At 40.0% G+C, this 22150-nt stretch overlaps 1 protein-coding gene across 1 annotated transcript; it reads left to right on the top strand.

Moving 5' to 3' along the window:
• The first annotated feature begins 10371 nt into the window (after positions 1 to 10371).
• Positions 10372 to 18889, top strand: LOC103722283 (small ribosomal subunit protein eS4x-like). The gene is made up of 5 exons (XM_039130799.3): positions 10372 to 10505; positions 16478 to 16555; positions 16673 to 16853; positions 16957 to 17054; positions 18087 to 18889. The coding sequence occupies exons 1-5, from the start codon at positions 10503 to 10505 to the stop codon at positions 18522 to 18524; spliced, it is 798 nt and encodes a 265-aa protein (XP_038986727.1). The 5' UTR covers positions 10372 to 10502; the 3' UTR covers positions 18525 to 18889.
• Positions 18890 to 22150: the final 3261 nt, after the last annotated feature.

The raw sequence follows: 22150 nt of genomic DNA, 5'->3' as shown, positions 1-22150 counted from the left end.
CGAGGCGATATCTGATATCGATTCCGAGAAATGGCTGGAAGCTATGAAGTCAGAGATAGACTCCATGCATTCCAACCAAGTCTGGACCTTAGTAGATCCACCAGAAGGTATTGTACCTATTGGATGCAAATGGATCTACAAAAGGAAGATAGGTTCGGATGGAAAGGTAGAGACCTATAAGGCAAGGCTTGTGGCGAAAGGGTATAGTCAGCGCGAAGGCATTGACTATCAGGAGACCTTTTCACCTGTAGCCATGCTAAAATCCATCCGAACATTGCTTGCCATTGCAGCATTTCATGATTATGAAATCTGGCAGATGGATGTGAAAACTGCTTTCCTGAATGGATATCTTGATGAAGATATCTATATGGAACAGCCTTTGGGTTTCACTTCCAGTGATGGAGATCACAAGGTCTGCAAGCTGCAAAGATCCATCTATGGACTAAAGCAAGCCTCTCGGAGTTGGAACACTCGTTTCGATGATGCAATCAAAACGTTTGATTTCATCAAAAACGAGGAGGAACCATGTGTTTATAAAAAGGTTAGTGGGAGTGCTGTCGTTTTTCTCGTACTGTACGTAGATGACATTCTCCTGATTGGGAATGATATTCCCATGCTAACCTCGGTCAAGGTCTGGTTGTCAAAAGAATTCTCCATGAAAGACCTTGGGGAAGCATCCTATATTTTGGGAATAAAGGTCTATAGAGATAGATCTAAAAGGATGCTTGGCCTGTCACAGAAAATGTACATAGAGGAGGTGCTGAAGAGGTTCAGCATGGAAAACTCCAAGAGGGGTCTCTTACCCCTAAGGCATGGAATTCATCTCTCCAAGAAGATGTGCCCCAACACATCTGAGGAGATTCAACGCATGAGCAAGATTCCTTATGCATCGGCAATAGGAAGCCTCATGTATGCCATGCTATGTACACGACCTGATATAGCTCTTGCTGTGAGTGTCACAAGCAGATATCAGTCGAATCCAGGTGAAGAACACTGGACAGCTGTGAAGAATATTCTTAAGTACTTGAGAAGAACTAAAGATTTATTCTTGGTTTTTGGAGGATCATCAGAGTTAAAGGTAGAAGGGTACACAGATTCAGACTTCATGACTGATGTCGATGACAGGAAGTCAACATCTGGATACGTGTTCTTGTGCAATGGTGGTACGGTGAATTGGAAGAGTTCTAAACAACCGATCATTGCTGATTCGACTATGGAAGCCGAATACATCGCCGCCTCTGAAGCTGCTAAGGAAGGCTTCTGGTTCAAGAAATTCATTGCAGAGCTGGATGTGATGACATCAGATGCCATAACACTCTACTGCGATAACAATGGCGCCATAGCCCTTGCTAAGGAGCCAAGGTCTCATCAGAAGTCTAAGCATATAGAGCGGCGCTTTCACCTCATACGCGACTATGTGGAGAAGAAATATGTAGAGGTGCAGAGAGTAGACTCCGCGGATAACGTGGCAGACCCTTTCACTAAGCAGCTGAGTCAGCAAAAGACTGAAGCCCACCTTGAGAAGATGGGCCTAAGATATATGACTAATTGGCTTTAGTGCAAGTGGGAGATTGTTAGATGTATGCCCTAGAAGCCAATTTGGCTGACACATTGTTGATTCTAGGGACATAATTTTGTACTTGACTATTTATTATTGAATAAATAAAAGGCATCTTTTTCATTCATATTGTTTATGTGTCTATGAATCGTCCAAGAAATTAATAAGATGATGATACATATTCTCAAGAGTTGAGAATTTGAGCCATGTATCATTGGTGATTAATTTCTAAATGCTCCTGATCAAAGGATCATCACGAGGACGGTGATCGATCCGATCAGTGCACAGATCACTCTCCTTCTGGATGGACGAGACTTGAGTCCACAGTGTAGGGACACTGAAGTGATAGTGCAGGTGCTTGTTAGAGAACAAGGGTACTGAGCGTGACCAATACAAGAAGTCACTTGGATGTCTATCCACTCGTCAGTGACTTGCTTGATGTTGCAGTAGTGTGACTGGTCCTTTGACCTGCGGCGCTTCGGCTACTCACAGTGAGGTTATTGTAGTTTGACTGCACACATACATGGTCTCTAGCCATATGGGTCCATGCAGTGTAGATTGGCTGCAGTAAGTTCACTGTAGGAGTAGGGTATGCACCTATATGGAATCTATCGACCTTGATAGATAGGGAGAGATCCTATGTGATTTATAAGACTGAGTTCGTAAGACCTCGGCCGGGGCAGTATGCACAGTGGAGAAAGAGTTTTTCACTATCGAACTCGAGTCGAATAAATCTTGACATATGACAGACGATGGGGTTTGACGAGTTGTCCATGACCTCCGTCCTGTAGGGATCCACGATAGTAGGACTGTATCACATGTTAACTGCACCTAGAGGTTCATCATTCCATTCTGCTGGGTAGCCACTACATGCTGCTAGGTGTCACTGGTGGATGGTGGGACTCATAGGGATTATCTTGATGATCGATAAACCCTAATGAGTTGAGTTGGAATCGTTCCAACCCATTGAAAGGAGTTTTCAATGATATAGTGATAGAGATCACAATATATCTCACTACCAGTCAGAATAGAACCTATGGGGTCACACACACTAGAAGTATTGACCGATCCGATGGTTGAAATCGTGATTAGGAATCACAAGAAATCAATTTGATTGATAAGAAGTTGAAGAAGGAAAAAGGAATTAATTAATTGGACTTGAAACAAGAATCCTACTTCGGGTAGGATAACTAGAGTTCTAATTGGATTAGGACTGGGATTCCTACTTGGAATAGGATTCCTCAATCCTAATGAGATTAGGAGTTTTGAATTAAAAATTGGATTCCTACTTGGAGTAGGATTTCTAGAAATCCTAATTGGATTAGGACTTCGGATTCAAGTAGAGTCCTAATTGGATCAGGACTAAAATTAAACAAATCCTAATTGGATTAGGATTCCTTAAGTCCAAATTAATTATTAATCTAATGAATCAACATGACTCCTAATTGGATTAGGATTGAAGAGTTCAATTGAGTCATGGTTCATTCAAGTCCTAATTGGATTAGGACTAGTATAGATTGAACCCAATTTGGCCAATCCTAATTAGATTAGGATTAAACCATGAGAGAGGCGCCTAATCCTCTTTGGAAGAGGATTAGGTTAACCAAGTAAGAGGGGCATCAGCCCCTCTCATCTTGGATGGTGCGGATTGAAGGAGAGAGAGGGGCCGGCGCACCCCCCCTTTCTTTCTTTGGAAAACCATCTAGGGCTCCTACTTTGGAGGAGCCCTTGATGGCTATAAGAAGCACCATGAGGCCGGCGCCCTAGGTATTGGAGCCATCCTCCTCTTGCTGCCGCCACCCTCCCCTCTCCTCTCTTGGTTCAGCCGCAAGCAAAGGAAGAGCAAGGTCCAAGCGTTGGCGTCTTCCTCTTCCTCCAATCCTTCTTCCAACGCAGGGAAAAGAAAGAAGGCTGCAGAAGCTGTGTTTTTCTTCCTTGAGTTCCTTCTTCTTCTTCCTCCTCTCAAGCACTTTCAAGAGTTGAAAGAAAGAGAAGAGATCAGCCATCAAAGGAGTCTTTGCAAGGGAGCTAGCACCCCGGGAAGACAAGAAAGCTTTGATCGGTTCTCTACTTCGTGTGGATACCCGTAGAGGCCGGACGTTTGAACGGCTTCAAACGAACCCTCTTCCAAAACCACGAATTCAGATTCGCGGTGATCATCTACCCGCGCAAGGTGAAGATTTGATCTTCCTATTAGTTCTAAAAGTTTTAATTCTTACCTAATTACGAAAGGTCTCGAAACAAGCGTTCATGCGATGAACGTCGAACCCGTGCATGCCGATTCCGCTGCCATCTGAAAATTTTTGAAATATCAGCGGCATGGGCGGGTTCCCAACAGCCGCACACAAGGAGAGGAGGAGGGGCGTGATCCCTCCTTCTTGTGATGCCCTAATCCTCTTCCAAAGAGGATTGGGTGCCTCTCTTATGGTTTAATCCCAATCCAATTAGGATTAGCCAAATTGGGTTCAATCTATGCTAGTCCTAATCCAATTAGGACTTGAATGAACCATGACTCAATTGAACTCTTCAATCCTAATCCAATTAGGAGTCATGTTGATTCATTAGATTAATAATTAATTTAGACTTAAGGAATCCTAATCTAATTAGGATGTATTTAATTTTAGTCCTAATCCAATTAGGACTCTATTTGAATCCGAAGTCCTAATCCAATTAGGATTTCTAGGAATCCTACTCCAAGTAGGAATCCAATTTTAATTCAAAATTCCTAATCTCATTAGGATTGCAGGAATCCTATTCCAAGTAGGAATCCCAGTCCTACTCCAACTAGGATTCCCAGTCCTAATCCAATTAGGACTCTAGGAATCCTACCCGAAGTAGGACTCTTGTTTCAAGTCCAATTAATTAATTCCCTTGGTTCCTTCTTCAACTTCTTATCAATCAAATTGATTACTTGTGATTCCTAATCACGATTTCAACCATCGGATCGGTCAATACTTCTAGTGTGTGTGACCCCATAGGTTCTATTCTGACTGGTAGTGAGATATATTGTGATCTCTATCTCAATATCATTGAAAACTCCTTTCAATGGGTTGGAACGATTCCAACTCAACTCATTAGGGTTTATCGATCATCGAGATAATCCCTGTGAGTCCCACCATCCACCAGTGACACCTAGCAGCATGTAGTGGCTACCCAGCAGAATGGAATGATGAACCTCTAGGTGCAGTTAACATGTGATACAGTCCTACTATCGTGGATCCCTACAGGACGGAGGTCATGGACAACTCGTCAAACCCCATCGTCTGTCATATGTCAAGATTTATTCGACTTGAGTTCGATAGCGGAAAACTATTTTTCCACTTTATATTACTGCCCTGGCCAAGGTCTTAGAACTCAGTCTAACAAATCACATAGGATCACTCCTCTTCTATCAAGGTCGATAGATTTCTTATAGGTGCATACCCTACTCCTACAGTGAACCTACTGCAGCCAATCTACACTGCATGGACCCATATGGCTAGAGACCATGTATGTGTGCAGTCAAACTACAATAACCTCGCTGTGAGTAGCCGAAGCACCACAGGTCAAAGGACCAGTCACACTACTGCAACATCAAGCAAGTCACTGACGAGTGGATAGACATCCAAGTGACTTCTTGTCTTGGTCACGCTCAGTACCCTTGTTCTCTAACAAGCACCTGCACTATCACTTCAGTGTCCCTACACTGTGGACTCAAGTCTCGTCCATCCAGAAGGAAAGTGATCTGTGCACTGATCGGATCGATCACCGTCCTCGTGATGATCCATTGATCAGGAGCATTTAGAAATTAATCACCAATGATACATGGCTCAAATTCTCAACTCTTGAGAATATGTATCATCATCTTATTAATTCCTTGGACGATTCATAGACACATAAACAATATGAATGAAAAGATGCCTTTTATTTATTCAATAATAAATAGTCAAGTACAAAATTATGTCCCTAGAATTAATAATGTGTCAGTCAGATTGGCTTCTAGGGCATACATCTAACAAATCATGATTCTAAACTTTGTAATCTCATTAACAACGCAATTAGAATCATCATTTTATCACATAAAAATCAGCATGCAAAAATCACCACCCCTGAAAAATCTGCATGCAGAAATTTTCAGCATGCATGATCATTCAATTTTCAGATCTAATAAGCCTTTAGATAATTAATTCTTACCTAAATCTACGAAGCCTAGGCTCTGATACCACTGTTGGGAACCCGCCCATGCCGCTGATATTTCAAAAAAATTCAGATGGCAGCGGAATCGGCATAAGCGGGATCGACGTTCATCACATGAACGGTGTTTCATGAACCGTTCGTAGTTAGATAAGAATTAAAACTTTTAAATACATTAGAAGATCAGATCTTTACCTTGTGCGGGTAGATGATCACCGCAAACTGAAGTTCGTGGTCTAGGATGAAGGTTCGCTTGAAGCCGTTCAAGTGTCCGGCCTCTACGGGTATCCACACGAAGCAGGATCCGATCCAAGCTCTCTATCTCACCGGGGTGCTAGCTCCCTTGCAGAGATAGCTTTTGATGGCTGATCTCCTCTCTTTCTTTCAACTCTTGAATGCACTTGAGAGGAGGAAGAAGAAGGATGAAGAAGAGGAAGAAGAAGAATCCCCACGTAGCCTTCTTTTCTTCCTTGCGTTGGAACAAGGATGGAGCAGGGAAGAAGCCGCCAACACCTTTGATGTTCTTCCTTGCTTGCGGCTGAACCAAGGGGGAAGAGAGGGTGGGAGGCCACGGCTTGGAAGGAGGAAAAGTTCAATCTAGGGCGCCGGCCCTAGTGCCTCTCTTATAGACATGAAGGGCTCCTACAATTTAGGAACCCTTGACATCTTTCCAAGAGGGGGCGCCGGCCCCCTTCTCTTCTCCCTTCTCCACATGGAAAAGGGAGGGAAATATGCCCCTCCTCATGGTAAACCCTAATCCACATTAAGTAGGGTTTGAAATGCCCTAATGTGGTCAAGCCCTAATCCAATTAGGCTTAGCCCAAGGGTGAACCAATTTGGATCCAATCTAGGTAAGTCCTAATCCAATTAGAACTTAAATCAATTTTGACTCAATTGAACTCTTCAATCCTAATCCAATTAGGAGTCTTATTGATTCATTAGATTAATAATTAATTGTGACTTAAGAAACCCTAATCCAAATTAGGACATATATAATTTTAGTCCTAATCCAATTAGGACTCTATTTGAATCCGAAGTCCTAATCCGATTAGGACTCTATGAATCCTACTCCAAGTAGGAATACAATTTTGATTTAAAACTCCTAATCTCATTAGGATTGCCGGAATCCTATTCCAAGTAGGAATCCCAGTCCTACTCCAACTAGGATTCCCAGTCCTAATCCAATTAGGACTCTAGGAATCCTACTCGAAGTAGGACTCTTGTTTCAAGTCCAATTAATTAATTTCCTTTGTTCCTTCTTCAACTGAATATCAATCGAATTGATTACTTGTGATTCATAATCACTTTTCAACCATCGGATCGGTCAATACTTCTAGTGTGTGTGACCCCATAGGTTCTACTCTGACTGGTAGTGAGATATATTGTGATCTCTATCACTATATCATTGAAAACTCCTTTCAATGGGTTGGAACGATTCCAACTCAACTCATTAGGGTTTATCGATCATCGAGATAATCCCTGTGAGTCCCACCATCCACCAGTGACACCTAGCAGCATGTAGTGGCTACCCAGTAGAATAGAAAGATGAACCTCTAGGTGCAGTTACCATGTGATACAGTCCTACTATCGTGGATCCCTACAGGACGGAGGTCATGGATAACTCGTCAAACCCCTTCGTCTGTCATATGTCAAGATTTATTCGACTCGAGTTCGTTAGTGGAAAACTCTTTCTCCACTTTATATTACTGCCCTGGCCAAAGTCTTAGAACTCAGTCTAACAAATCACATAGGATCACTCCTCTTCTATCAAGGTCGATAGATTCCATGTAAGTGCATACCCTACTCCTACAGTGAACTTACTGCAGCCAATCTACACTACAAGGACCCATATGACTAGAGACCATGTATGCGTGTAGTCAAACTACAATAACCTCACTGTGAGTAGCTGAAGCACCGCAGGTCAAAGGACCAGTCATACTACTGCAACATCAAGCAAGTCACTGACGAGTGGATAGACATCCAAGTGACTTCTTGTCTTGGTCACGCTCAGTACCCTTGTTCTCTAACAAGCACCTGCACTATCACTTCAGTGTCCCTACACTGTGGACTCAAGTCTCGTCCATCCAGAAGGAAAGTGATCTGTGCACTGATCGGATCGATCACCGTCCTCGTGATGATCCATTGATTAGGAGCATTTAGAAATTAATCACCAATGATACATGGCTCAAATTCTCAACTCTTGAGAATTTGCATCATCATCTTATTAATTTCTTGGACGATTCATAGACACATAGATAATATGAATGAAAAGATGCTTTTTATTTATTCAATAATAAATAGTCAAGTACAAAATTATGTCCCTAGAATTAACAATGTGTCAGCCAGATTGGCTTCTAGGGCATACTTCTAACAGAATGTCCGGAACTCGGCGCAGGGCACCGGGAGATATTAGAGGCTCCCTTACTTCTCAACTTCATGACCGCAACTCGGGCCCTTCCTGTGTTGTGGGATAGGGTTCCGAACTTTAGTTCCACATCGGCTAATCAGCGGAAAGGTCTGTGCCTTATAATGAGGAGGCCTAAAACCTTTCCTCGCGAGGCGCCTTTTGAAGGGCAAAACCGTGAGGGTAGGGGCAGTACCTCCGCGGACCCCCGCGCCGTACGGTCCAGGGGCAGTACCTCCGCGGCCCCCCTGGCGTGCCGTCGGCAATCCCAGAGCGGACAATACCTCAGAAGGGACGCAGTCGCTTTCCCTGCTCAGCCGGTGTGCGGACTATTGCCGGGGTGAAACCCCGCAACAGATGGTGCTAGAAGGAGGGCCCCGACTGCGCACAGACCTTTCCGCTGGGGGGGGCTGTGTTGTGGGATAGGGTTCCGAACTTTAGTTCCACATTGGCTAATCAACGGAAAGGTCTGTGCCTTATAATGAGGAGGCCTAAAACCTTTCCTCGCGAGGCTCCTTTTGAAGGGCAAAACTGTGAGGGTAGGGGCAATACCTCCGCGGACCCCCGCGCCGTACGGTCCAGGGGCAGTACCTCCGCGGCCCCCCTGGCGTGCCGTCGGTAATCCCAGAGCGGACAATATCTCGGGAGGGACGCAGTCGCTTTCCCTGCTCGGCCGATGTGCGGGCTATTGCCGGAGTGAAACCCCGCAATAGATAGTGTTTCCAAAGTAGTCTTACCATCCTATATTGCTGTTGTTGTTGCTCAATTTCATTTCATGACTATTTACCCATATAACATTTCTTGATCGAGTAACATTATGCATGTTTTATTGTGACTTTGTTGCCAAGATGGATTGTCAAAATTCTTGTTTCATTGTTTAAAATGTATCCACTTTCAACAAGAAACCTCTTACACTAAAATCTCCTACTACATTTTGGTGTGCCCTTGGTGTATTTGTTTCTAGTATCATTTATCCTTTTCTATTGGTATGCGCCAAGAATGTGAAAACGATGGTAAAAAGTTTGCTTTGCAGTGATATGTATTTCTAGTACACTGCAAGAAAGCATATGGGACTTGTGATGATATCGTACGATGATATCCGAGCTGCTCCCCCAGTCTTGTATCTGAATATTCTGATGGTACAAAAAACTATTATTTTTCAAAGTATATTCTGTGTGGACGTGTATTTAGTCCCACTTTAGTTATTTGTTGGGTAGATCTTAGATACCTATACAGGATCAAAACAATCCAAATAATACCTTTCACCTAGCCATTTTGGGTGAGATAATGAGCTGTTACAAATTGTATAAGAGTAGACCTGACCCATAACCTTTGTAGACGAGGGGACACTGCAGCACGTATTCATTGGGACTTACCATAGGCCGATCGTGGTGTCTGTGATTAGATTTGAATGAATTTGAACTCTTAGCCTCACGAGAACGTCAAGGCCCAAACGGGAGAAGCATGTGAGGACTCGTGCGGGTGTGTGTTTAGTTCCACATCAGTTATTCGTTAGGTAGATTTTGGATATCTATACAGGATCAAAGAGCCTAAATAATACCTTCTGACTAGCCATTTTGTGTGAGGTCTTAGGTTGTTATAATCGACACGCAATATGTTGAGCTTTTCTATCAACCTTATGGATATTATAATAAACTTTTGCGTAAGTAGGGAGCCTTAGGAAACCCTTAGCCCATATGAGATCAAGGTAGCATAGCCAAAAAAAAAACAAAAAACAAAAAAAACAAACGAAAAAAAGCTCGATATAGATTAGAACTAGAAGCAGCAAAACAAACTAGGAACAGGAATAATTAAAACTTAGAAGGAGGATAAGAACTAGAAGTAAGAAAAAAATCAAAACGAAAACAAAAATCTATTCCGCTTCCGGTTCTGATTACTGAATGCACCCTAATTCTTACACGCAGAAGGATAAGATGTTAGATGTACCAATGGAACTGTTTACATAATGAAATAGTATATTCCAACCCTTTTGCTTAATTATTTACATACAAAAGTACATGATTGATATGTGGAATAGCACCGAGTCGAAATTATCCCTAATGTGCAGAACAAGTCTTTTTTCTATGGTTATGATAATCCGTCGTTGAATTTCAACTTGACATCGACAATGAGACACCGGTCCGGGTCGGTCCAGAGTCCAGACCGGTCTGGGAATGAGAAGACTTGGAGATCGAGGATTCAGTGGCCGTTCATCTCGGATCAGACGGTGCGTAATCACTACCGGTATCTTCACAAACCCTAGCCCTCTTTATATTCCCGGGCCTTGGCTGTTCCTCGGCCGAAGCACGCGAGTCCGAGCGCTTCAGGAGGAGCAGAGGGGAAGGCCGCGGCGCTTAGGAGGACAAAATGGTTCGATTTTTTTCAGTCCTTGTCTCGATCCAAATTATCCAACTTATAGTAGCAATATTAATTTGTGCTGTTTTTTTTTTCCCGATCGATCGGGGTTTAATAAAGTTTGCAAGCTTTGCCACTTGATCTAGATTTTTGTTCGCAAGGCTCTGAAAATTTTCTTTGCAACTAAAAGTTCTTTATTAGGTTTTATATGAAGTTTTTCTTATTGAAATCTTTTTGTTTTGGGTTGTGAGACATTCATTATCTATGGAGGATTATTTGGTTGGTTATTATCTTGGATCGATCACATAATGCTTTTGTTTTTTCTTTTCCTTTCTTTAAACCGAAGAAGAAAAATGAAGTAACTGAACAGCATGTATGCTTAAATCATTTGCTTTTTTGAATTGCTTGCAAAATCTTCAGGGCATTTGGAAGCAAAGATTTGTTGCTTTCAAAATAGAGTGAAAATAGAACCAGAGAATGGCAGAAGTTTTCTGCAAATGCTATCTTCCACATCAATTTCTAGTTAACCAGTTTGTCGAGAAAAAAAAAAAACAAAGACAGCTCTAATGCCACATAGGTCCTGAACATGGGTGGGATTCATGATTTTTTTTTTTTTTGATACATGCAACTGTAGTTGCTGTAGCTTGATTTGTGTGTGTACGTATGCATGTCTGTGTTTGGAGAGTTTCAATTGGGAATTGTAAGAACAAAGACCCTATTTAGTTCGATCCACTATAGGAGGTGATTTCACTTGTTGTTTTAACTATATCCTTATGCTTATTTCATTCTAAATATGCTGACATATTAAAAATGAATGAACATACAATTAACAAAAAAAAGCTATTGATAGAATTTTTTCTTACTTGTAACTTTGCAAACATACATGTATTGTTCGTACTTTCTCTCCTAACCCCCTCTCTTAGCTTCTCTTCCCTACTTCACATTCGTTGGACTAACATTAATAACAGAAGTCTTTTTTTTTTAATTATTGGTGGGGATACAGCTTAATTTTTATTAATATGGTTGATTTACAGCTTATAAATAGACCGTCCAAATCATGGGTAGGTCAATTATAGAAGGAAACTCAACATTGTCAATAATGAACTGAAATTTTAGATGAGGTATGACATCTAATGAAAACTAAAACCAGTTTATGGAAATAAGAAACCAAATATATGATAGAAACCAAATCCAACAGAAAATGACACAACATAGAAAATTTTATAATGATATGAAAGTATTAAAATCGCATAACATTTTTTTTTGGGGTGGGTGGGGGTTGAAAACTCTTGAGTATGATCGTAACGGGGGGCAGGGTTGAAAACACTGAGTATGATCGTAATGGTGAACTAAGCTGATGCAATTACATAACTTGAACATTTGCCACAGGCGGTAGCTATTGGCAGCTGTCATGTGTTTTAACCTCAAAGTCCACCAAGCATTTTTCAAGGAGTATCATAATCATGTGTATGCAAGAGCGTTCACCTAGTTCTAGCAAAGATAGAATAAGATATGCACAACCATAATACTTGCCAATTATTGAAGGCACACAAAATCAGCTTTCAGTGAAAAAAAGGTTCAAAACTATAGTAGATTCGGAGAAGGCCTGAACAACATAAAAGATTCAACCAACTAAAAGCCAAGGATGACACACCTTATAGCTTTAGATATGCATCGTAAAACCTAGACAAATTGCAGCTGTTAGCATTACACTTCCTGTTTCAAGCAAACCTGTGCAACTTAGGAAATGGATTGAAATAGAAATGATGACTCTGACAGTATCCAGATCTTAAAAATGAATCCCAAGTCACAATCCCTCTTGTTGATCTCAGCTCTATCATACACATTCTTCCTAATGCCCTGCTTAGGCCTACTACTAGCCCCAAGAACTCCCATGGCCCATACTTAATGAGAATCACCTTCACAAGCTACCTTCCTTCTTGCCTATCTAACAACCGCCAGAATTTGCGTATACTAGCTGAATTGAACTTCAACAATTATTTACACCATTATATGAGCATGCATTAATTTCAGAAGTCATATAAACTCCAATAATTTGTCAAGAGGCTGAGTTGAAGCATAGCTGAAGTATATCTAATTATCATCACAAATACCTAGACAGCTCAATATATTTAATCATAGAGACTGAAAATTGAGGCCACTTGGTATATAGACCCAATTTCACTATACAAAACCAAGTTTATCTCCAGATTGAAGTACATATAATTTCTACCATAGCTGAACTGACATGTTTTCATGCTTATATGATTTCTATTGTTTTTGCAAAATAAGTTAGATTCTTTACACATAGACATTGCTTTAAATATAGTCTGCTATACATGTCATGTATTCCTTTTACTATGTGCATCTAACTAAAATATTCAGACTGAAGAGCCAAACATATATCTTCTACTTAGATTTATTAGAATTCTCATATCTACCTAACCACGAGAAATGGATGTTGAGAACAAAATTATAATCTCTGGAAGGTTTGAAAACTCACCGTAATGTGAATTGATATCCCCTATACCGAGGCGTATTGAAGCCTATCCAGGTATATAGTACTGTACTGTACCACAGTATTTCAAACCTTCGTAAACCATGAGGAGATGCATAATGCAGTATGCACTGCACTGAGATTGTAACTGATAAGCTCCCATATTGCTGTATTTTAAACCTTGATCAATGGCTTTGCCAATTTGGGATCCTGCCAAACCAAACTCCTCTAAAGCACTGGGTGGTGGCTCAATTCTGGGACCTTCATCTGGATAATACGTCCAAAAGAAGACCAGAATATCAATAAGAAAATGTAATAAAGTACCCGAGTAATGCATTTCTTTTTCTAAGTTTGATTAGCAAAATTCCTTACTTCTTGTAGTATGTACCGACCCCAGTGCGCCATATACTATAAACTATACCTAAATCATAGCTAGCCAATGTTCAGCAGAAGAATATAGCAGAAACCTAGTGGAAGACACTTTGTGAAGGAAAAGAAACTACAATCTGCTCAGCCATCAGATAGAAGTGCCATTTTATAGGCAGTAAAATCATTTGGTTTCAAATGAAAGGCAATTTTATTTCTAATTTTCTACCATGAGAAGCATTAAAATTAAGGGAGAAAACTACAAAAACTTGCATAAAGCATATATTTAGATGATTTTTTTAAAACAGAGGACTATAGGAAAGAATACCATCCAGTAAGCACCAAAGTTGGCAAAACCAGTTGCCTTTGTAACATGTTTTTAATATTTCTTTTTTGAAAAATATTTTTATAGTGTTTAACAGGAACTAGATGTGTGAAGATAAATGTGTTGAGCATGTAATGCAAACATGGAAACACGAAGAACTGAACCATCACATCTCATACATGTATCTATTTAGGTTCCTTTCACCTACTCATTCTCTTCTCTGCCAATAACTTACAAGAACAAAGCAAAAAATTCTGAAAGGAAAAAGATTGTCTTTAAGAGGTAACAAATACTCATGGCACTAATACAATGATTTGAGCATGAAACCATATCCTTGCATCTACATGCGCATAAATTTTTTTTGACAAATCCATGACAGAAACCTAAGTATTTGTCATATAGTAAATGTAGATTCTGAAAAGAATATTTTCTATAACAGAATAAAAATAAGAAGTCTATGATCAAAGAATGTGTATCCACTTCACTAAGTACATGGATCTGAGGATGATTGATCAAGAAATAGTAGAAATAAATGGATGCATGAATCCAAGCATGTCTCTAACAAGTTAAAAGATATGAGCATAAATCCAAAAAGGAAGAAAAGACAAAGATCCAACCATTGGTAATTGACCATTCATGTTTTCATGATAGATTAATGTTAAGGGGTGCGCGGAGGAGGAGAGGAGGGGGTGGATTAGGGCTAGAACCGTGGAAATCCACTTCTATACTTAGGATAGTATTAGGGTTAGGGAGTAGGGTTCTGGAAGAGGGCTATGGTAGGTGGAGGGAATCTCATTGTTAGGTTTTCTGGATAAGGAAGTCTAAAGAGCTAAAGTAAAGGGTAAAAAAGGAGGAGGAAAGAATTGAAGAGCAAACCAGCGAAAATTGGGGCATCAAAGGGTTGCCGGAGTGCCAATCACAGTGTCAGAACCTAAGTGAGGAGAGCACAGGTGAGGAAAAGAAGAGGAGATAATGGTGAGAACTCGGGATTAGATTAGTATATCAGGAGGGAGTGAGAAAACTTGGGGCTTGAGTATTTGGGTGCAGTCAAACCACCCCAACCATGCCACTTGAGCCGCAGCATCTCATCCTGCAGCCAACTTGGGGACGACCTGAGTTGCTGCATCTCAGCGCATTCCAGCAAGTGTAGTTGTAGCGTACAGAGATATATGTCTCAGAATTTGATGCTACTGGACCATCTGTCCAGTTCCAGTCAAGCAAACAGAGATATATGTCTCAGAGTTTGATGCTAAAAATGTGATGGTTATTGCAATTTAGCAATAGCTGATTTTTCTGATTCAGAAAATGTATGATGGATTTAATTGTTAATCAGACTTGGCCTTATGCCTCCAAAAAATTAGCTAATAAGATGTCAAGGCTATACCATTTTACTAGCACCATCAAATGATCCTGGAACTTGCGTACTTCTTCCTTTGAGCATTGTATTGTGCCAATGTATTGATCTTATGTTAGAAGGGTAATATATCTCTTCAGTTCACCTTTTTGAAGTTCTTTTTGATCAGCTCTTGCAGCTAATTTAAAATAATATTAACAAGTGGAATTGTTGAGCTTTCATGTTCCATCTTCCACAATTATTTTATCCTTATTTATTTTTGTTTATGTTTAGTAATATTTGTATAGTGAATAGCGTTCTGCATTTGTCACTTTAGGGACCAAAAATTTTGGAAGCTAAGACTTCTCTCATAGTAATAATGCATTATGATTAGAATACAACTGGGGAATATATCCTTGTTAATGCCTTCATTTAGTTGTATATTGGTTGTCTTTCTGGAACCTAAAGCATTTGATTAGCTGCTATTGCTCGCTTCTTAAATGCCTTATGAGCTACTTAGGAATGCAATGAGCACAATATGGTGTCTTATTAGCATACAACCTCTTGTGTTCTGTAACCCCTTATTTCATTTTAGTTTTTCTTTATTTTCTAGTATTTGGCTGTAAAGTGGCCTTTTATTTGATGGTTCAGAAGTAGAGCTATGGGTTTTCCTCACTGTCTAGTTGAACAACAATAGGGATACTCCATAAGAATTATCAGAAATGAAGATTTTCTTGAAGCTTTAGGTCGTCACCGATGGCCAATCTATCATCATTTTCCTTCTTGTGCAGTTTGAATTGACAAATTAACTAGTAATTACTTCTAGAAAGCATATATTTTTCAAATCATACACCATACTCATATCAGGTACATATTAGATACTAATATTCGTCATATATTTCTGGGATACATGTCCGATACTTGTACAAGTTATCATATTTTTCAAAATTTAAGAAACACTCTGGGTACTTGGTGGACATATGCAGGATACTTCCCTGGTTCCTCCAAATATGAGGGTGAAGCTGTTTACTCTCTTTTCCAATGTTAGCCTTTTAATTGTGAATATTCCATTTTATAATTTTAAGACATTAAAATTGAAATATGGAGTATGGTTTGTTGTCTACAAACTTGAATGATAATTATATGATGAGCTTATTAAAGTTGATGTTATATTAAGTATGGACTGTCCTATTATGATAACCTACTGTGCTTTATGGATGCTTTTTTGCACACGTGCGTACAAACACACATACATACATACATTATATGTGTATGTATGTATACATGTATGCAGTTAATATATATCTATTAATGTATCCTAGCTATGTCTTATCCTATTTTTCAAGATTTGTTATACTGGCATATTTGTGGGGTGCCATGTTTGTATCCGTCTCCTTCATAGATTTTTTTTTCTGGTACTCTGTTGTGTTGCTGTCTAATTCACAGTTCCTTGGTTTGCTTTTCAGGCTAGGGGATTGAAGAAGCATTTGAAGAGGCTCAATGCCCCAAAGCATTGGATGCTGGACAAGCTTGGTGGTGCTTTTGTAAGTCTATAAAAGCTCAACCTGTCTTCTTCTTCTTCTTCTTCTTTAATCAAAAAAAAAATTACAGAATGCTCTCTTTCTGTGGGATACTTACTGAGTGAATTGACTATCTTTTAGGCCCCCAAACCATCTTCTGGCCCACACAAGGCTCGTGAATGTTTACCATTAATCCTTATCCTAAGAAACAGATTGAAATATGCTCTTACTTACCGTGAAGTCATTGCAATTCTAATGCAACGACATGTACTGGTTGATGGAAAGGTCAGGACTGACAAAACCTATCCATCTGGTTTCATGGGTATGCTTCTTATTCTTCAGTTGTCTTGTCACATACATAGATTTTTTTTGAGATAATATTGACTTTTTACTATTTATATGGAATTTTAATCTGTGATGTTTAGATGTTGTATCGATACCAAAAACAAATGAGAATTTTCGGCTTCTTTACGACACCAAGGGGCGTTTTCGTCTCCACTCCATCAGAGATGAGGAGGCTAAGGTCTGTATATGATTTCTTATGATTGTGCACTAATTCATTGTTACAATGGCTAGGATTTTCATGCTTTTCTTATATATGCAGAGGAACTTTTCTTTCCCCTTTCTCACAAGTTGTAGTTTAGAGTTAGCAAAGGGCCATTGGTCGGTGCAGTGGTAAAGGCTTGGGCTGACAAGTTTAATAGCATGAGTTCAAGTCCTGAGGCAGCCACTCCATGTAAAAAAAGAGCTAAAAGTTAGATCTGTCCCTAGTTCGCCCGTCGGAGAACCTCAGGCGTGGGAGTGATAGTGCTTAACTTGTTTAACTACAAGTGCAATCACATTGGCTAGGATTCAACCCATTGGCTGACAAGTGCAATCACATGAGTTCAAGTCCTGGGGTAGCCACTCCATGAAAAAAAAAGGCTAAAAGTTAGATCTCTCCCTAGTTCACCCATCGGAGAACCTCAGATGTAGGAGTGGCAGTGCTTAACTTATTTAATTTGATCCAACCCATTGTACGCCAGATTGGATTACTTGTTTTATAAATGGTCAGGATTGGGTCTGCATTTTTTGACCTGTTTAATAAACAGGTCGAGTTCAAGGTGATAGATTTTTGACTTATATATATCTGATCCAACCTGATTGCTACCCTTACCTAAGTATGTAGTTTTTATGTGTGTCCTTGCTTCCCAATTAACCTATAGTGTTTCAAAATGAAAATTGCCTGTGATCAGTGGCTCCCAGTATTAACTTTTCCATCGGCTATAATCATTTATTCGTCTTTGTATTTCTCATTGAAATGGCTTTCTGTGCTGTAGTTTTTGACCAATCAATACTTTTTTCAGATAAATTCATAAACTATCTAAAACTAGTGTTTAATGTTATATCCCATATCTTGTCTTTTTGAAACAACTAAGGGATGAATTGTTTCAGAGATTCATGCAGAGATATGTTGATGCTGAAATAATTTTAACTCAGACTACAATATAATACTTTTAATCAAGATATCTTTATTTAACATTGTCTTAGAAATCCATTTTTTTCCACTTTGCAGTTCAAGCTATGCAAGGTCCGGTCTGTTCAGTTTGGGCAGAAAGGCATTCCTTATCTGAATACTTATGATGGTCGTACAATTCGTTATCCTGACCCCCTTATCAAGGCAAATGACACCATTAAGCTGGATCTGGAGACTAACAAGATTGTAGATTTCATCAAGTTTGATGTTGGAAATGTTGTGATGGTAACCGGTGGAAGGAACAGGGGCCGTGTTGGTGTCATAAAGAACAGGGAGAAGCACAAGGGTAGTTTTGAGACTATCCACCTCCAAGACGCAACCGGTCATGAGTTTGCAACTCGCCTTGGCAATGTCTTCACCATTGGCAAGGGGACGAAGGCATGGGTTTCCCTTCCTAAAGGCAAAGGTATCAAGCTTAGCATCATTGAGGAGGCTAGGAAGCGACTTGCTGCCTCTGGTGCAGCTGCCACTGTCTGATCATATTGCTTGCTTTCATATTTTGTCTGGGATAGTTGGAGTTCTTTGTGGACGTGTGGGGGGATGTTGCAAATCCTTGCATCTGATTTTGGTAGCTAAACTTTAATTTAGTTTTCTTTGATTGGCAGCTAGTCTTTGGTTGTGTTTTATTACATCTGCTCTTACAATAGTTTTCATGACTTTTGGTTATTTGTGTTTATCTTATCCTTCAGCAATTTGGTGATGATTATATCAGTTAAAATTTGGTATCAAATGTGCTGTTGCTGTTTACGCTTCTAATTCTAGCTGTTTGTACCTTTTCATTTTTTGTAAACAAACGTGTGCTTGTAGTATGTGATAGCCATTGACTGGTGCTGCTTGCAAAATTCTGAGTCAACTGTGGTTGCTTTGTTCTACAAATTGCTATCATGGAAATTACTGTGTTCTTGGGGCATGTCTTCATGAAATTGTGCTTTATTTGTTACATGTATCCAAAAGCTTTGTGAGAAGGGAAGTTTGAAACAGATCTGGTAACTTCCTTGATGATTTAAAGTGCATTCAAATATGAATACATTTTGATTTAATGCTTTCCATAAAGTGCCGTAAATTTAGATGCTATCCTGTTTGTGTTCGATATTAGAAAATCAAATGTATGGAGCTGGCCAACAATCTTTAGCAAGGTTGTCAGCCATTAGTAATTTTTCCTAGATTGGCAACCAGGCAAACAACTGGATTTTCCTGGGCAGCGGCATCGATTACAACTGCTTAACCCAATAGGAAGAAGTGCCACATGAGTTTTAAGTACCAGGATTTGATCGAGCAGTTCGAACTTGAAGTGCCTCACAATTAATGTTATTATGGATTGGATGGAGAAGTTGGTCGGTTAATGCCTTCCATGTAGAAATAGTTTGAAGATGGCAGCTGTGCCCAATATGAGGGAAAAGTTTACGAACGGGTCCTGGCCATGGGTCAAGCCAAAATCTGAGCCTAGGCCAGTCCCAATGGTGATTGTTAAGCTAAAATTGTCTGTGCATTGCACAACAGAATTCTAGAAAGCAGAGGCAGATGCTTTGATATATCCAGATGTAGAGACAATGAGTTCCCTTTGGTAATGTTTTCGAGTTATGATTCGTTTTCAAGGAAAGGCAGAAGGCTGCAAAAGTCTCAATCTCCATTTCTCAAGGAGGGCAGATTCATTGATTTGAGATCTCTGATCTCGAGCACCTCTTTCGACTGTGTTGACAGCAATTTTTTCTAGTTGATGAGACAATGACCGCCTAAGATATCATGCGACTCATCTTCGGATGTGATCAAGGTGCTTGATGAACTAGGAGAGAAAGACAAAAGATAGGGACATGGAGTACTGCAAGATCACTGAGAGAATTGAGTTCGCTAGCACGAGACATCCTCCTAGGGTAGTTTGCCTTTTCATCCTGCAAGTTCTGGTCGACCTTGTTGATTAGAGAATGCCAATGGTCTTTGGAAAAGGGGCGACTATGACGACCCAACCCCAGATAATTATATGCAATTCCTCCAATTTGCTATGAAATATGTTTGATAAAAAATTCCTTGGCTATGGCCATTGCCAATCATAACTAACGCAGATTCAGAAATAGTTGTTAGTAAGACCATAGATAAGCTTGAAAGAATGAAGAAAAGTTCATCTGTTTTGAGACACTGTGTTGAGTCTATGCAAAATAGAGAGGTATCATCTGCAAATTGGAGCAAGAAAGTGCATTCACCAATAGTCCTGAGATCGAGACCAGTAATTAAGCTTACCAACTGCACCCTTCAAGAGGATGTGACTGAGCACATCAATGATGAAGGAATAGATAAGGTGATAGTGGGTCACCTTGATGCAAACCTCTTTTATGGCTAAAACCATCTCCCAAAAGCTTTTTCAAAGCCAAGCTTAAGAAGTACACTATTAAGGTTTCTCGACTTCGAATAGATCATCTCACGAGCTGAGACAAAACTATCCAGGATAAAAAACGTTATGGAGAAATGCTGATCGGGAAGTGCAGATAAGGTCCTTGCATTATATAGTTTTCAAACGTGTAGCAAGGACTCTACAGATGATTTTGAGAATACCATGAGCCAAGCCCATTAGCCTCAAGTCATATTCCAAGATGCTCCCCTTTTTGGCAGGCAAAGTGATAAAAGCGTAGTTGAATCTGTTAATTCCAACACCATTGCCATAGAAAAAATTGAAAAGAGCAAGGAGACCTTTCATTATGTCCCAAAAGATTTGGTAGAAGGAGAAGCAAAAACTACCAAAGGCTGGCACTTTCTGCTAGCCAAGGTCAAAATTTGCTTGTTTGATCGGCTTCAAGAAAAGAAAAGTGAAGGTTAAGCGGGTATAAGACCTGCTAGTTTAGGGAGAAGGGTTTATACCAGAAGGGTTAAAATAAAGCTCTAAGAAGAAAAAAAATAACTCTTTGGTGATGTCTAGGGCATTAGTAAGTGCTCCATGCTCAATTACCAAAGTAGTAAACCGGTTGCTACGAAGCCAACAAATTAGCCATCTTGTTAAAGAAAGTGGTATTTTGTCGCATGCTTGTAACCAAGTTATCCTTGAGACAGAGGTGGTAATCCGATTGGGCCGGAGCAGATACAGACCAGGTCGGATACAAGATATATAAAAAATTTATCAACCCAAATCTGATCAATCTATTAAACAGGTCAAAAACCAGACCCACATTCAACCATTTTATTAAACACATACCCTAATGCGACCTACGAGAGGTTGAATTAAGTTAAACAAGTAAAATAGTTAGGCATTGCCACTTGGAGCACTAATGCCAAAGAATCTCTCTTCATGTTGCACTAGACCCTTTAGGTGTTCCTCAAGGATGGCAATCCCTTGGATCCTATTAAGAATTTATTTCTCTTTATGCTGTTGCAAACATTTACATTGCTATAGTGTTTTGGGTCCAAGCGTAAGAGTGCTAATTTGTTAGTAAAGTTTGCTACTAGCTTAGATAGTCCAAAAGGTATCAAAAGCATGATAAGACCTAATAGTGCAAGATCCAAGGTAGGTTTTTGGAGTATTGGACATACAAAAGGGGCTTGTTAGATTCCCATTCATGCAATATTAGAAATCTATCCAAACTTGGCCGAAGTGGCTTCTTCGTGGTGATTTGACCATGTGAAGGGCCAGTTGTGAATTCGCAGGTCAAGTAGGTCTATATCCATGATAAAGTTGTTGAAAAGAATCATTTGGCTTTTGAAGGTGGATCAAGCGGTTAAGACGCATCTAGTTGAGCTATTGACATATAGGAAGGTCCAGGCATCTAGACTATGGCTAAGGATATAGCCCTAGAAGTGCATAGGGTATCAAGCTTGGTTTCTTGAAGGCAGCATACAGTACAGTGTAAAGAGAGTAAGGTATCTCTAACAGGACATTGCTTAGCAGGCATTCAGAGGCTTCTTACATTCCAAGATACTATTAACATGGTAGTAGCAGGCATGCATGCACACACGCATGCACATACAAACCTACATACATGCGTACATGTGTGTGTGCGAGCATAGAGCCCCTGGAAGGTCGACCAAATAGTAGGGCGAGCAGGCTAGATCAATGAAGCTTGCTTCACTGAAGGCCAGCCCGGCGTGCACCTTGTTAAGATTTGATTGGGTTAGTCTTG

The sequence above is a fragment of the Phoenix dactylifera genome, chromosome 2 (genome assembly GCF_051530095.1).
Source record: "Phoenix dactylifera cultivar Ajwa chromosome 2, Ajwa_hap1_PhDact_Kaust_v1.1, whole genome shotgun sequence".
In the NCBI taxonomy this organism is placed as follows: Eukaryota; Viridiplantae; Streptophyta; class Magnoliopsida; order Arecales; family Arecaceae; genus Phoenix; species Phoenix dactylifera.
The sequence above is the reverse complement of the archived record's forward strand: the minus strand, read 5'-3'. Positions and strand labels throughout refer to the sequence as shown.

Excerpts from the sequence above, each read along its gene's own strand:
- LOC103722283 (XM_039130799.3), top strand. Across the intron at positions 16,556-16,672 it reads ACAAGCTTGGTGGTGCTTTT|GCCCCCAAACCATCTTCTGG; the intron begins GTAAGTCTATAA and ends ACTATCTTTTAG. Across the intron at positions 17,055-18,086 it reads TCAGAGATGAGGAGGCTAAG|TTCAAGCTATGCAAGGTCCG; the intron begins GTCTGTATATGA and ends TCCACTTTGCAG.